Source organism: Chelonoidis abingdonii, chromosome 20 (assembly GCF_003597395.2).
Source record: "Chelonoidis abingdonii isolate Lonesome George chromosome 20, CheloAbing_2.0, whole genome shotgun sequence".
NCBI lineage: Eukaryota > Metazoa > Chordata > Testudines > Testudinidae > Chelonoidis > Chelonoidis abingdonii.
In genome coordinates, this window is record NC_133788.1 from 11,614,974 (window position 1) to 11,632,616 (window position 17,643).

The 17,643-nt window shown below is 40.1% G+C and overlaps 1 protein-coding gene across 4 annotated transcripts in view; it reads right to left on the minus strand.

The window, feature by feature from the left end:
* Positions 1-17,643, minus strand: part of LOC116821319 (S-adenosyl-L-methionine-dependent tRNA 4-demethylwyosine synthase TYW1-like) — a 119,378-nt gene that overhangs the window by 19,623 nt on the left and 82,112 nt on the right. For all 4 annotated transcript variants that reach the window (XM_075073939.1, XM_032774399.2, XM_032774400.2 and 1 more), the window contains one exon: positions 8,219-8,329. In XM_075073939.1, coding sequence (XP_074930040.1) covers positions 8,219-8,329 — 111 coding nt within the window. The remainder of the gene's footprint in view (positions 1-8,218; positions 8,330-17,643) is intronic.

A 17,643-nucleotide genomic window follows, 5' to 3' on the forward strand; every position in this document is an offset into this window, starting at 1 on the left:
GGGGATGAGAATAGCATAGCTGAAGTCGACGTATCTTAGGTTGACTTACCTCGGGTCCTCACGGCGCGGGGTCAACTGTCGCCACTCCCCCATCGACTCCACTTCTGCCTCTCACCACAGTAGAGTACAGGAGTTGATGGAGAGCGATCGGGGATTGATTTATCACATTTACACTAGCTGCGATAAATAGATCCCTGATAGATCGATCACTACCCGCCGATCCGATGGGTAGTGTAGACGTACCCTAAGAGTTTAAAATCTAGGTACTGAAGTTGAAGGTGCTGAGCATTAAAACGAGGGCCAAGTCCTTACATTGCAAAGGCTTGAAATGGGGGCAAGTGAAACATACAAGCAGGAGAGACTCTTAGGATAGTGGAAACATCCTTAAGAAGAAATGGAATCGCATTAATTAGAAACCATACAAGTTTTGGAAGCAATTATTTTTCACATTTTTAATTTATGGTGGACTGCCTCTGTTAATCTACCCAAGTGAAGGATATTAAAGCAGCATACTGTAGCTCAGTACCAGTGAGGTAACAGATGCACTGTGCAAGACAGAAGAGACGCAGAGGGAGTACTGAACAGGAAAGTACATTAATTTAACCCTGTACTGGAAGTTTGAAGGGATTTTAAACATGCCTATATAAAAGCAACCAGACACCCAAATAACGTAATATATCTCTCAAAGGCTCAGCTGTATAGAGACAGCTTTGTAGAGCAATATTTTCCCCTCATTCATTATGCAGATTATGATTTGAGCAGCATGAAAAATGTATGATTACAGAGGGGGGAAAAACTCCTAGGAAGCTACAACATGACTCATTCCTTTAATAAACTTCAAAGATATCATTTACAAGCAAAGCGGACGCAGTGGCAAATGGAATTACCAAGTACTTGGATGGTTGATTAATTCTCTCTCTCTCTCTCACACACACACACACACACACGAGTGAAAATCATCTTAGCAACACACTGTACGAAAGCACATCAGCTTTCAACTTCTTAAAACTTGAGCTAATTAACAGTGCCAACAATGCCTCTAAAACATACATGGTTGATTAGGGCAGTCTTGTTATATTTTTCAGCAATACCTGAAAATAGCAATTATTTAGAAGCCAACCACTGAAAAGGAAACAGTCCTATTATACACAATAGCTTATATATAAACTTCTCTGTAGCGGAAACATCAATGACACTCTCTTAATTAGTCTTTAATATGCATGTTTTCAGAATGCTAATTATACTAACAGCTTTCAGACAAATACCTTGAAAACCAAATCTCTTCAAAAGTGTCTTAAATACCCGGGCCAATTTGTGCTTTTGGTTCTGCGCATGTAAATCCAGAGTAACTCCACTGAACTCACTGTGGATTACCTACAGGTGTAATGGAGCTGAATTTTCACCACTGATTTTATATCATTCTTGTGCTAGGTTGGTTATAATTACAGTGAATGAGACACACAAAAAGGAGTGCTGTCTGGTGCTCACTCAGTCACTAGAGTGTTTCTTCTTTTGAGATTTGGATCCTTTCCAAGGACCTGAACAATCATGAATCATTCTAATCCAAATGGCTGTGGAAGAAGATTACCTGTGAACTAAAAATGAGAGAGCTTTGCTTCTTTTCTAAAATAAACTGCAGGCCTTCCAATTTAATTATTATGAACAAAAGAACTTTCTTATCTACTAAACCACAGATTATAAATTCATTAAACAGAATACTGTGTGAAATGACAAAAGAATAAAGCGCTGCCATCAAAATGTGGCTGACCTACTATTAGAGAGACTGGATTACTGCTCAGAAATTTGGGCAATCTTGACCCAAGGCAAATGTAACTACCTTAAACTGCTCGCTGATGGATCAAATACTCTGCAATAAAAATGCATATTATTGGGATTTCTATATTGTCTAAAGCTATAATACACAGCTACTCCTCACTGAAATGTGTTTTTTTTATATCCACGCTCAAGTTGATTGGACATCAGTTTATCTGCATCAATTATATCTGACAACTCAATAATTCAGTGGTTTAGTCATGAAGTGTAACCACAATATAAAGGCTACTTCCATGAATGTGGACTGCACAGATATTTAAAGAAAAAATAAAATCAAGTTTTAAATGAGATCATGTTCCAAATCTGGTTTGTTTGTACAAACACCTGCCCATAGAGCAGGCTCTATGCCTCAGTTTTCCCATCAGTAAAATAGGGATAATGATATTTATCCACCTTTACAAAGCATTCAGATCCAAAGATGGAAAGCATTATGTAAGTGTTATTATTTACTCTATTAGGATTAAGTGGTGACAGTGTTTAAAAATTATGATCCAGATTTGGCTTTACATTAGTTGTGCCATAATAATGCTTTTAATGATAACAAATACTTTCAGATATCTATATCAGTTTTCATGGTTTATACCTGCTGTTTACGTTATACATTACTCTTGGCTTAGACAATGAAAACAGACAAGTCTTTCAGATTGGCTTCTGGTTATTTTCACACACTGACACACCAACACAATGGCGCAATGTTTGGGCTGCAAAAAGAAAGAATGCAGGGAATGATTAAATCAAAATAAAAAAGTAACCTGCTTTAGTTTTTCTCTCTCTCACATCATGAAAACGTGTATTGATTCCAGATTTTGTTAAATGACCAAATTTTCAGCCCAAACTACCTGACAGGGTGCATCTAGAATTCCAGGTTTGTTTTTAAAAATACAACCTCCTGCTAAAATGCTCACATATGTTTGACCTGAAGCTCTTGAATAAGTGACTTGACTTCAATAGGATGTCTGATACAAATCGAGTTATGCACATATGTATGCATTTAGTGATGCAGGACAGAGCTAGACAAATGCAGCAGCAGTGGTCAAAAGACTGATTTGACAAAGGCTCTTGGAAATTATACACACTGGGCCTGAGTCTCATTTATACTTAACGCCCCTTTACCCTGCCAGAGCTCTTCCTTGAAGTAGCAGCATGGTGTCAAATAGCCTTTGGGTAACTGGGAATCTGGCCCAATATTTTATTTTAAGTGAAATAAATTGGTTAAATACAAAGAGGACAAAGGAAGAGGATCAGTTATGGGCCTGATCCTAGAGGCTTTCCTCATTACACGAGCCTACCAAACTCAAGTGTTCTCAGGGCTGCGCAATTGGGCCTTTCTTTACTAGTGCCAGCCTGCTCCCCAGGTGAACTGTTCCTGGGTAGGTTCATGTCTGTTTAGTAATGATGTACAAAGGGTCATGCAAACACAATCACCAGGTTTACTGCACTGACTGGTAAGGGTCTGCAAAATCAGGGTCAGAGCTGCAAGAGGGTCTGTATGCATGAGTGTTCCCACACGTTGTCTGAAAGCTACTGTCAGTTTGCAGAGAGAGGTTTGGAGTAAGTACACACAAGGGCACAGATACAATTTGGAATGTTAGTGTAACAGATGCGTAAACCACGCCATTTAGAGGTGTATTTGTTTTCTGCGTGCTTATCTGGCCTTCATCCCAGTAGCACCGCCAGTACATTTTTAAATAAGTTAATCTACTGCATATGCACGTTTTCCATATCTTTGGAATGAATTATTAAGGATCTAAACATTAAACCTTTTATTAAATTTCACACAGGCTTCTCTAATAAGTTGTTGAGCTCAATGTAGGGTTAAACCTGTTGAAATTTAATGGCCTATGACATACAGAACATCTGACTAGATAATCTAATGTGCCCTTCTGGCTTTAAATGCTATGGATCTATGAATGTATTTGATTTGAGAAAAAAAAAAAAGCAAGATACTGTGTGTTTATTAATATAAACTGGTGGCTTCCCAGGAAAAAAATCTGATAAAATATGTCACCGATAAAAAGCCAAACTCCATGTTCGATAGATTAAATACACAAATCACTTTTGAATTAAAGTGCAACAGTCCTATTATGGCATTAAAATATGCAGTAATTATGTTTTTGTTATATGGATCTCTTAATTTTCATCCCCATAAACCTCATTCTCCTGACCCACAGGTTTTACACAAGGGTAACCGTCACCAACAACAAAATTAATTCTAGTTTCCGCTAGTTTAAGTGAGAGAAGAATAGGATTCAACAGAGTTGCACCAATGTAAGATGTGTAAATGAGAGCAGAATTAGATTCTAGATCTTTTGACCTTCCACTACACCCCAAGAGTGTTTCTGGAGCAACAGGGGATTAGCTACTTTCATTTAAAACGAACATAATTTATTTCAAGTATTTAACCAGGAAAATCCCACTGAGATGAAGCCTCATTTTGTAGCAGATGCTCTATGGGACCTAATTCCTTTTTCTTTTCTTGGTCTCCTTTCTTGAACTCACTGCACTAGAGTAAATAGGGAAAAAAAGACTATTATGACTCTTGGTCTCCAATGAGTTCTTCAATCTACTTTATTCCCAAAGGATTAAAAATAATACCTTGTAAATCAAGAAAAGATTTGAGAGAAAGTTCCCACATCACAGGTGCTCTGTACATCCTCTCTTGGGTGTCACTCTATCAAAAATATTATAGCTGCACTAAAGGACAGACCCCCTATGTCTATCAGTAGGAGTGACATCAAGAAGTTACATAGCACCTAAGAACTATAAGTAATATGTACAACTGTACCCAGCAAGTGCAGAAAGAAAGAATGGACTCAGAGATATTCAGAGCCCCTGGATCTGATCCCTTCTCAGTGCTACATGACATCCATGCTGCTAAGAGTTTAAACTTTGACTCATTGCACTTAATCCCCATAGTATTGCCAAAACTGTTGGATTATATTCCTGGGCCAAATGCATCCTCGGCAGACCTCACTGACTGCAACAAGGTGACAGTTGGAGTGGGTTTGGCTCAGTAACTGCATCATAAGATAATCACCGATCTCCGTAACTCAAAACAGACAGCCTGTATTTTAGTGCAGGGTCACTGCTTTCAGGACTACAGATTCTCAGGCGGCAGCATTTTATAGGAAGTACTCACATTCCTATCGAGAGTCTTGGGGCTTTATTCAAACCTCATTAAAGTCAATGGAAAGACATTGATTTTACTGGGCATTGCATCCAGCCTATGGTGGCTTTCATCAGGATCCAGAGCCCTTTTCCAGGCTAATTTTGTCCACATGCCCAGACCCAGAGTTCTCTTGTTTTTCTCATGCTTAGACTCCTACAGAACAGATTCACCACAAAAGGCATATCACTCCTCTACCATTTGTTTCTCTATGACCCTGCAGAACTCTTGGGAGAAGGTGAGCACCCTCTGCTCCTAGATGAGCTGGAAGATGGGAGTTGAAGGCACTCAGAATCTCTCAGAAGTGCTCAGCATCTCGCAGGATAGAGCCCTATACTAGAATACCAGCAAGACACATAGCAGTTTGAAATACACCTCTAGCCCGATATAATACTGTCCTCGGGAGGCAAAAAATCTTACTGCGTTATAGGTGAAAACATGTTATATCGAACTTGCTTTGATCCACCGTAGTGCGTAGCCCCACCCGGAGTGCTGCTTTACCGCGTTATATCCGAATTCGTGTTATATCGGGTCGCATTATATCAGGGTAGAGGTGTAAACAGTTTTCATTTTGTTCAACAGTATGGGACTTCGCTTTATCAGCATTACCAAAATGACATAGTCTGCACACTCACTGGATCACACACATACGACTGAGCACAGAGACTGGTGAAGATGGTACTGAAATTATTGTGGCTACCTATGTTTACAGACATAGTGCTCGCCTCTCTGCAACATACACTAGCAGAAACATGGTCTCGTGGTCGAAGCACTGGATTAGGACCTGGAACAATCTAGATTCCAGGCCCGCCACAGACTCCTGGCGTCACCGTGAACAAGTCACTTCCCTTCTCTACAGCCAAGTTCCCCATCTGTAAAATTGGGTTGATAATAATTATACTTCCTCTCTCTGACGCTCTGGACTTGCCTATTTACACTGTAAGAGCAGTCTTTGGAGCACTGAGTGTTTTCTCTTATTGTACATTCAAACAACATAACTCAGTGGGACCCTGACCTCAGCTGAGGTCTCTATCATCCCCACACCCACACCAGACAGCCAGAGCTCAGGTACGAATGGGGAAATAATCTAAGTAGATAGAAGCCATTATTGTTAAAAACAAAGGTGCAGGTGTTGCCCTTCCATGTTGGCATTATTTCACTGGGGTATAAGTGGCCGCAAATGTGTGTGTCTCATCGGTGTTGGGATGCACCTTGTCTCGATACCAGCCAAGAGGAAAGGGAGGCCAAAATATAATAGTCCCACTCTTGAAGTAAGAAACCATGTGATCATACTCACAGAGACAGCACAGTAATAGGAGAAAATTACTGTGCCTTCCCTGCTGAGCCAATCCCTCTGCACTTCTAAAATACTGCTGTTTAGCAGAAACTGGCGAATAAAACTGGATGGAAGAAATAAGGTTGCTGGTTGACCTAATGCTAAATTTAGTGTGAGCTGCTTTATTCCTAAGGAGCATAACATTTACCTCCTTTAAAATGTTACACCCATTTTAAAGAACTGAAAGATGAAAGAAAAGGGTTAAAAAAAACCCTGCCCCAAAATAAAAGCACTAAAAATAAAAAATCCACTGAAAAACCCACGAGGAAGTGTTTGTCCTTCATTGACTACAGATTACATTCCATTTAAACAAAACAAATCAAGTGTCAAGCAAATCTCAGCTCCAGGAAAGTGTCAGAAAATTTCATGACATTTTAAAGAGATGGAAATGCCATCCAAATCTAAAAATGTTTCGCTGATGCATAGACAGCTGTGCCATTCGGTTCAGACAGTGATAAGATCAGTGCAGTTCTCAGGAAAAGAAAAATCCCATCCTGAATGGGCACTGCCTGCAAATTCTGTAAGTAATAGGGTGCTTCATATTTAAGCTTGTTTTTTAAGGACATACACACTGCTGTAGTTCTTATGCATTAAAATAACAGGACAGCACAATTCAATTTAAAAGCTCTGTGATGACTCAAGTGGAGAAATGGAGGCTATTGCAGGATCTGCAATAGATGGAGGTTTGCCTAGTTTGCGGATAGTTTATTTTTCTCAGGTGACTACGCTAACTAATTATTTGTGTTTTATTGTATTGAACTGCCCACTTTTGTCTTCTAACTTAGCTACTGTCTTCATGTACAGTATTATGCGCACTGAAAAAAACCTTTAAATGAGAAAGCCATTGCACAAGTCGTTTTCATGCCCTAAGAACTATACAGCTGATGTTGAAATTGTACATTGCAAAAATTTTCAGCCAGTTGTAATTAAGGGCCATGTACAGGGGCAGACAAGAGGAATGGAGAAGCCCCAAGAAGGTTTCCCACCTCTTTCGGCCTCTGTGCAGCGTCTGCTATTGATAGGCAAAATGCATGCTGCATCCCCTTAAAGGACATAAGCATGAGACACTCTGGCCCACATACCATCTCTATGCCTGGTGGCACTGTGCCTGGAGCCCTGCGTGGATACAAAATTTATATCCGCAGATATGAAGCAAATATCCATGGAGTTGGACGACTCTAGCGATGATGAGCGAGACCAGCAGGGCCATGGCTAGTGACTGGGCCAGGAACACAGCGGCAAAAGCAGTAGCATGTCAGGCCACCGTTCACAGGAGTCCACACCCATCCCGGGCAACTCCTCTGACATGGCTGTACTATCCCAGCCCTGCCGACTGGGGCCGCTACCAGGCTCATTGGCAGTGGTGCCTGGTTGTACTAATGAAGTAGTCCCCAAACTTTTTACCTTGTGCCCCCACCTTACCCCTGTCCATGCCCTCCTCCCCAAGCTGGGACCAGGAGTAGGGTAGCAACTCGGGGAGGGGAAGGGTGCAGATGGGGTAAGGGGGCCAAGGCTGGGGCGGGGCCAGGAGCGAAGCCCAGGCACAGGGCTGGCAGCTGGGACCCCAGGTTCGGCGCTCCAGTCATGAGGTCAGTAGCAGAATGAGGGGCCAGCAGCCACACACCCCCAGACACTCCTCTGGGTCCTGCGAGGGGGACGTGCCCACACTTTGGGGACCTCTGTGTTAGTGTGTATAAGAGGCTTGCATATTCCCAGACAGGAGTCCCTGCCATACAGCAGTGTGCGCCTCCTTGTGGTGAGAGAGCCATGCCTGTGTCATTTCTTTTCTCAGTGCTCATGTAATCTTGAATTATTGTGTTACAGAAAGTGGAGAGGAAAAAAATAGACAGTATGTAGTGGAAAAGCACTGATTCACAGCTCACCTTAACTTCGATGAAGTCTGGTTTACCAAGGGACACCAGCTCAGCATAGGCTTTGAGTTCATCCACGTTCCAAGCTTTCACCAGTGTCAGTCTATACACTGTGCGCTGTTGCTGAAATAGAGAAAAACTCAGTTCAGTGACACTTGCTTTGCACTCCACTTAATGAGTCACTGAGGTTTCCTACTTTGTAATTCACAATCTTCGAACTATCACCAAAAAAGAAAAAGCTTTTTATTGTAGAAATCCTAATTCCAAGTACTGGGGGAGAGGACTGCAGTAATCTAGATCATGAAGGGAATAACCCATGCTCCATGAACTAACTTTTGATCTAGAATGACTGCATCTAACACTCTCTCTCCATACGCAATTACATACGGGAGTATTGAATTATCAGGACAATCACTTGGTTCCAGCAGAAATCAAGAATGTTTCTTCCCTTTTGGTATGACATTTCACAATTAGTTGCAATACGGATATTTTATTTCATCAAAATGAATCATGCGGCATTCCCAGTAATGGAGACTAGCAACTAGACTAGAGGCAGCCTTCATCTGTCCAGGTCTGATGATTGCTGTGGTATACTATGTTCACTGTTGCTGCAGAAAAGGCTCCCTTGTGACAAGTTATGCAATTTATTGGAAACAAAAGTGACAATTAAAATTGCTACCAAAAAATATTTGTGTGTCCCATTCACAACCTAATCCATAAAGACTGTGCTATAAACCATTAAAAATAGTGTGCATTATTTGCAGTGTTATTAAATAAACCAACATCAATTCATCAGCAGCATTCTATCCTGGCTCTGAATCTCATCACCACCACTACGTCTAGGTTTCTACCTGCTCTCCATAAAATCTTTCTTCACAAAACTGCTCTCTTCAATAACTGATGAAACAGTCTATCCAAGCACTGGGATTTCTCATTGCACTAATCTATTTCCTAGGATGGCCACAGTAAACACGCTCATGCATAGTGCTGGCCCTGTGCGTCTCTTAAGAATAAAGTGATTCTGCTCAGCATCTTCATTCTTTATAGACTCATAGATTTAAGGTCAGAAGGGACCATCATGATCATCTGGTCTGACCTCCTTCACATTGCAGGCCACAGAACCTCACCCACTCACTCCTGTAATAGACCCCTAACCTCCAGCTGGGTTACTGATGTCTTCAAATCATGGTTTAAAGAGTTCAAGTCACAGAACCATTACACGGATTTAAACCTGCAAGTGACCCATGGTACAGAGGCAGGTGAAAAACTCCTGGAGTCTCTGCCAATCTGACCTGGGGACAAGGGGGGGGGGGGGATTCCTTCCCAACCCTGAATATAGCAATCAATTAAGACCCTGAGCACATAGGCAAGACCCAACAGACAGACACCTGGGAAAGATGTCTCTGTATTAACTCAGGGCTCTTCCCATTTACTGTCCTATCACCAGATACAGGAGATATTTGCTGCTAGCAGTCACCAATGGGCCACATTTCATTGTAAACAGTTCCATCATACCATCCTCTCCATAAAAACTTATCCAGTTCAGTCTAGAAGCCACTTGGGCTTTTTGCCCTCACTGCTTCCCTTGGAAGGCAAGAAACCTTCATCTAATTTCAAGCATAAACTTGCTGGTGGCCAGTTGATATCCCTTTGTTCTTCTGCCCACATTGGCATTTAACATAAATAACTCCTCTCCCTACGTGGTATTTATCCCACTAATGTATTTATAGAAAGCAATCACATCTCCCTTAAGCCCTCTTTTGTTTAGGCTAAACAAGTCAACCTCTGAGTCTCTCTATTCCTCGGATCATCCTAGTAGCCCTTCTCTGCACCTGTTCCAGTTTGAATTCATCTTTCTTAATACAGGAGACCAGAACTGCACATGGCATTCCAGAAATGGTCTCACCAGTACCTTGTATAATGATACTAACACTTCCTTGTCTTTCCTGGAAATACTTCACCTGATGCATCCTAGGACGGCATTAGCCTTTTTTCATGGCCATATTACATTGGCAGCTCATCCTGTGATCAATCAATGCACCCAGGTCTTTCTTCTCCTCTGTCACTTCCAACTGATACATCCCCAGCTTATAGCAAAAATTCTTCTTGCTAGTCCCTTTCTTAGGGCAAGTTTGTTCAAGCAGATACTAGCAACAACCCTTTTGTAAGTAGGAAGCCACTTAACTATGAGATAAGGCGAGGCTCTAGTTTTATTTTTCGAGAAAGCTCATTTGCCCTCTTATTCCCCCAGCTCCTTCAACTTTCACTATATTCCAAACAGAAGCTGGTAGAATAAAACATTATTTATAGAGCAATTTTCCAGCAAAATTGTATTTCTGATTAACTCATTTTACATCCTTGGCAGAGAGTACATTGTAAAATGTTACAAGAGTACCGGCTTACTTCGAAAAGATAATGCAGCAAATCCATGGCAACCTAAGACTTCACAGTTGTCAGTAGCCTGCATACCACAGCCAGAAATTCACAGGAACATCAGGGAGAGAAATCAAATGTTTCTGGAGCAGAAGAATCAAGCCTTTACTACTTGAATTGGAAAAGATTCTCCGCTAGCTGTCAGCATTACAGGGCCTACGGCAGAATTTCATAAGCCACCCTGATTCCATTCAGTTTAGGTGAGTTGTACATATACACACTAGCCAGTTCATTACAGAATATACTAAACATGTTCAACTCGTGGGAGAACACTTCAACCTCTCTAACCACTCAGTGACAGACTTGAAGGTGGCAATTTTGCAACAAAAAAACTTCAAAAACAGACTCCAAAGAAAGAGTGCTGAACTTGAATTAATATGCAAATTAGATACAATTAATTTAGGTTTGAACAGAGAGAGGAAATGGTTGGGTCATTACACTAATTGAATCTATTTCTCCATGTTAAGTATCTTCACACCTTCTATGGGTCATCTTGATTATCGCTTCAAAAGATTTTTTTCTCCTGCTGACAATAGCTCATCTCAATTGATTGGCCTCTTACAGTTGGTATGGGTACTTCCACCTTTTCATGTTCTCAGTATGTATAAATATCTTCTTGCTGTATGTTCTAGCCTATGCATCCGATGAAGTGGGCTGTAGCCCATGAAAGCTTATGCTCAAATAAATGTGTTAGTCTCTAAGGTGCCACAAGTACTCCTGTTCTTTTTGCGGATACAGACTAACACGGCTGCTACTCTGAAACCTGTCATTACTAACAAAGGACCAGCAGATAAAACCAGACAGGGTGCCACTGCTTGAAAACAAAGGTTGAAGACTGATTGCTCCTTTAGTTAATATTTAAAAACATCTTGGGCCAGGTTTTTAAAGATATTTAAGTGCCTAAAAATGCAGGTAGGCACCTACCTGCTGCTGTAGGCACTAAATACCTTTAAAAATCCAGCCCTTTATGCCCCAGCACTTCTGCCCATTACGAGCAAAAAGCCTCAGAAAGTCATCATGGTACACAAGGAAAAAGGGTAAAATTTTCAAGAGTGCCAAAAGTGACTTGGGCCCAGACCCTCCAAAGGTAACTATGCCCCTAGCTCCCATTGAAATCAAAGGCAGTTATGGGCCTGGAGACCTTTGACCAGCTAGGTCTTAGCAGTCTAATTACTGTTCATTTTCAATCAGACTTAGGCACTTTTAAAAATTTTACTGCTAGCCTTAAAAGTTGAACCCGCAAAGTCCTTGAAGGGATACATCTCTGTGAGGATCTTGCATATAAAGAATCAATAACAGTTTGATATGATAAGCTAACACACAACTTATAGAAGAAACCTGAGATTAATATACATTTTACAGGAAACCAACAGCATCCCTCTTGAAAGTTGGCGTGTTAGCTGCCAAATTCTGGACTGGTTACATTGCATAGAAAGCCCATCTGTAGCAGCTGAGATAATCAATGAAGACACAATAATAACATCTAATTTAATCTAATTTACTTTAACAAGTGATATCACTTCTAAAAGACTCTAGTCCATGTGACAAGTATCCTGGCACATCAAGAAGGAGGAACGATTTCTAAGCCCAGAGTTTGGCATGAATGAAGTATCTGTCCTCCCCAAAGCCCTCCATTGTTCATAACCTTGTTGCCTTCTGGGAATGGTAAGGTGAAGGCTTTTGTGATATAACTGAAGTAGCAAAAGGAAAGTTCAGGAGGCGAGATAATAGCAAGGTCATGAAATGGATTATTAAAAAGAGAGAAAGAACAATGGGAATGCTAAGGATACAGCATCTTTTACAAGGTTATTGGTGGGAAAGGAAACCAAAGATTATGAAAAAATCTTAACTTCAGTAAAATCTCATCTGTATTGCATGCCCGACCATTTTTAAGCAATTGTGACATTACTCAGGGTACAATCTGGACTGTTGACCAGCTGTGTCCCTCAACTCTCTAACTTGGGGTGCCTTTTACGTTGCTTTGCTGTGAAAACAACCACTCCTGGTCTGCTCCCACACAGCTTCTAGCATGTAAATTACTCCCAGCTATATTACAAGAGTGTTCTAGCCAGCCAGTCACGTATTATATTACAGGGTGACACCAGCAAACTCCAAGTCAGACTTCCCCCCCAGAAATATGCATCTTGCACTGCCCACCTTTTTTGTTTCTGGATAATACAAGCTCATAGAAAGTCCATTGCTTCATTAATAGAAAATGATATGCACAGACCCTGTTACCTCAGATGAAGGTTCCCAAACACTTCAATCCAACCACTAGTTTAGATAAAACAATAAATGGTTATTAACTACTGAAAGAAAGATTTTAAGTGATTACAAGTAATGAGGCATAGAAGTCAGAACTGGTTACAAAGAAACTAAAAAGTAAAATCCAACTAATCTCTAATTTAACAAGCTAAGTGAATTTAAAGCAAAAATGTCCCTCACCACATGCTTTTACAGTGTCACTGGCTGGAATCCTTCCAGCCAGAACCCTACTCCTAGTTCAAACTGTCTCTTTGTCTTTCAGGTGTTGTGGCTGTTATAGGCAGAGAAAAAGGCAGAAGTATTTTGCAGCATCTCTTCCCATTTCTTACAGTTCTCTTTTCCCTTTGAAGATCATTTCCAGCTGAGGTTCAGAAGACAGGAGGTCTGGGGGACAGGAACCTCCAAGCTGTTTTCTTTGCTGCTATGCAATTTTTTTTTTTAACTTGTACCCTACTTCCTGCCAAAGAATGACCACTTAACCAGGTGATAGTCCATTTGATTTTGCTGATATGTAGCTGAGACGCTGGCTAGCCTTTTGTCTCTGGGGAACAGGTTTGAAGCTGTTTCCCCATATTTGGAATATGTGTTATACAGTAGAATTTTATAACTTTACATACCACGGAGCCACACATATTTAAACACCACAATAATGTTCAGCAGATTATGAGTTTTCAAATGATATCTCACAAGGCATACTTTGTACAAAAACGGTGAACATAGGGGTACAGACTGTCACACCAATTAAATCAGAAATTGCTCCCCAAGGGTCAGCTGGGACTGGAAAATAAATGTGTGTAGCTTCAACGTAATGTTAAGTAAACTAATGGCTCTTAATACAAGCTCGTTGATGCAGAGGGCCAAAGTCAGGAAGAATACATTCCAAATGCAATCAGTGAGTTGTGTGCCCTGCATAAATTAAGTCTAGAAGTAACGCTGGAATGTCATACAAAAACAACAACAAGAACAGGGCCCAGTGCAGTTCTGCTGTGTGTGCAGAAAATGCAACATTCTGATAATACACATGCACAAATCTTTAGTGACTCAGAGAAGGAAGATACTGCCCTGTCAAGAGGTTAAAGCCCCAACAGAAACTTTTCATTAAAATGTGGAAACGCCCGTTTGTATGGATTTCCATCACAGTCTCAGTAATCCCCACTGGAATAGGCAGATTGAATACCAGTCAAGAAAAACTACCCACTCCATTTAGGCTACTCACAGAACCCTTAGCAATTCTACTAGGTTACAGTCTAAAGGAGGTTATTGACTCAAGGAAGGACACACTGATAAACACAACTACTGCCGGAAGCCAGATCCACAACAGTCCCTTTTTGGAAAAGGACAGATTCCCCAATATTAGTGGCATGGAGATGGAAAAATGAAGTATGTGAAACCCGTTCGACAGGGGGAAAAGACAGACAGCCTTATATCAGGATCAGCTAGATTTTATGAGATATGGTTAGCATTTTGGGGAATCTGAACAAAAATGCACAGGATTTGACCAAACACAAAAACATCTTTTCAATGTAAACAAATACAGGCTAAGAATTATAATATTTGTTAATACATGAATGAAAACATCATGTATGTTAATAATGACAAAATAAAAATCAAAACAAAATTAGCCAAGACACAAATGGGGTGAGAATCTCTTTGCAAAATCATGGTAATTGCCACTATATGGAGCAGGGGTAGCATGCCCCTTAGCCTAACTTAAGTGTTAACAGGTCAGGACAGAACCAAAGATTTAAGAAACAAATGCAATCCACAAGGCATCATGCACAGCTGTAGTATCTACCTGGAATGTGCTATCTACTTGAGTACCGTTGGTTTGTAGCAAGATCCTTGGGAAAAGCCCGTAAAATGTTCTCCCAAAATTTATTAACACCTTATAATACCATTAAGTGTACATTAGAGTAAATCTAATAAAAAAACACATTGAAATTGTGTAAGTGACCTTTGCATCAGTAAGAGATGACAGGAGGTGTTTTTAATTGAGGGTAAAGATTAAAGGAGAGCCACAGAATTCTGAAAACAGAAGAAGGCTTTTACATAAAGGAAATTAAATGTTTTTTTATTTATATTGGGGAAAGTGATAAACCCATTGTACCCATGCAGATTTCCTTCTGTAATAATGAAGTACTGTACAGATTAGTTGTTTGGTGTCCTGTCACCTAGATCTCAACTGGTACGTTCACATCTAAATTTTTGTCTGTTTTAAAAGTCTGACACACTTCACCCACTTTGTGAAACTGAAACTGCTCCAAGTATATGAAAAGTACTTTTTAAATGGGAGAGCTGACTGATATTTAATAACTGCAGTCAGCGTATATTATCGATCATTTTAACAACCCAACTGTTAGAAAAAAATATTAGCTAATCATTAGTGGCTCTGAGAGAAACAGATGAAGAACACTGAAATCTTGCCCAAAGGGACAGGAAAAAAGGTAACTAGCATCAGGAATTAATACTGCAACTGAAGTAACGTACATCCAGAGGGCAATATACTTCAAGTGTAGACAGAGTGGGAAAAAAAAGACTAATCTCACTCACATTTTCATTAAAAAAAAAAAAAGTATATAGAAATGACTAAGGGCCCAATCCCGCAATGCGTTACATGTGAGCAATTCTTCTATGTAATCATCAGCACTAACCCAAGCAAAAATAGCCACATATATTACTATTTTTAGTGTTTGTATTAGGTCAGCATATAAGGACCCCTTCAATGGCTACTAGCCAGGGTGGGTAGTGATGATTTGCCAGACGCTGGGAATGGGTAACAAGGAATGGACCACTTGAGGATTACCTGTTCTGTTCATTCCCTCTGGGACACCAGGCATTGGCCAATGTCGGAAGACAGGATACTGGGCTAGATGGACCTTTGGTCTGACCCAGTATGGCCGTTCTTACGTACAGACCCCACCACAGTATGCACTGAACTACATAGAATAAGACATCTTACACTTTAAGAGTTTACAATCCAACACACTGGAATGTTAACAGTTACTGTCTAATGTTACATGCCTTATGTTCCCAGGAAAAGCAATCAGTATTTCAATTCAGACAGCTATCACAGTAACTCTAGTTAAAATGTTATGAATAATAAAAGCTAACAGACTGTTATCCAAGTGATAATTCAGTTGAGAAGAGGAAATTTGAGGGAGTGAAAATGCAAAAGTTTTATTTAAAAATCTATGCTCACCATCCTCCAAAATCAATGACACATGGAACAGCGCCACTTAACATTGCTTATTGGAACTAGCACAATCTGACAAAGGCTGCAAAAAACTTTATGCTCTTCTTCTAAATAGAATTCCTCTGTCACAGACCAAGCTAAATCAGGAAATTAATAGTTGTAGAAATGGCATCTAGGAGGAAGATACAAACATGTCACTTTGGAGAAAGAAAACAACATATGCCAATGAATAGTTCTAACTTGATCCAGTAATACAAAACACAGCTCTTCTAAATCACCCTTCACAGGGGGAGTTGAGGGCAGTGTACAATTCAGCTCTATGAAAACATCCATAATTAGCAACAATTAAAAGCAGCAGCAAACATACGGAACATTCCTTTAGCCTGGTTTAAAATGTCGACCTAGACCAACAATTATCAACAGCAGCGGAAAGTGCATTCTACAGTCATGGGGCATAATTACAGAAGGAAAAAAAAATAGCTCCCATCATCACAAGGTTATAATCAAGGTAGATTAGATAACCAATTGATTCAGATCTTAATGAACAGCTGAGAGTATAGCAGAAGAAATGAGCAGTAAAGCATACTGAAGCAAATCCATTCAGAGCCATAAGAGTCAGATCAACTTTAAAATCAATATATTGAAAAAGAGCTGAGATTTCAGAAAATTACTAATAATATGTTATAATGTCTGCCTACCTAAGAACGTGAGCTGTCACATTTGAAATAAAGTGCATCCTTGATATAATACAGTCTGGTACGTTGAGATAATATATCCCTGACTATATGAGAGCATTCATCAGCAATTACAAATCATTCTTACTGACAAATGGCTCCAGAGGGGGAACTGTGTTTTACCAATTATTGGTCCACTATTCTCAAAAAACTGAACAAAAAACTCCTAGAGGACTATTTTTTACATTAACAATCTCATGGAGATAATGAAGTTTTTATTCAGTAGCATGGAGGGAAAACTCTTTACATTTGCTTCATTCCAGTAACAAAACCAGATGCACAAACCAAGGAGTTCCTTCTACAGTAAACTAGTCTCTTTGCAGTACACCAACAGATCTATTTTGTGTTTTTATATTTCTTGACTGGGCAATATTGAAAACTGTTAAAATTATAAGCTGCCACTTTAAATTCTCAAGAGTTTTCCTTATACTCCTTGCAGACTCTGGGCCCCTGTAAGGAAAAGTACACTCTGGTTCTTTAGCAGTCAGTCTGCAGAGTCAGCTCAGAGCAAGGTGGGATGAGTTGTGAGACTCTGCATTAGGGAGCAGCCTCCTTTGTGTCTCTGTTTTTTTGGTTCTTGCATGTTAAGGCTCCTGATTCTAAGAAATAAAGGAGCGTTACGTTACAATCTTCCAAAAAGAGTATTTTATGACTTCTGCGTGTATGCTGTCAACATAACACTGACATACCAATGTAGATTTTACAGATGTGTTTGGTCAGTATTCCCTAGGCAATACAACGCAAATGTAGTTTTCTATATCCACATACTTTATGAGTTATTTACAACAGCTCTATATTTAGTATATTTCTAT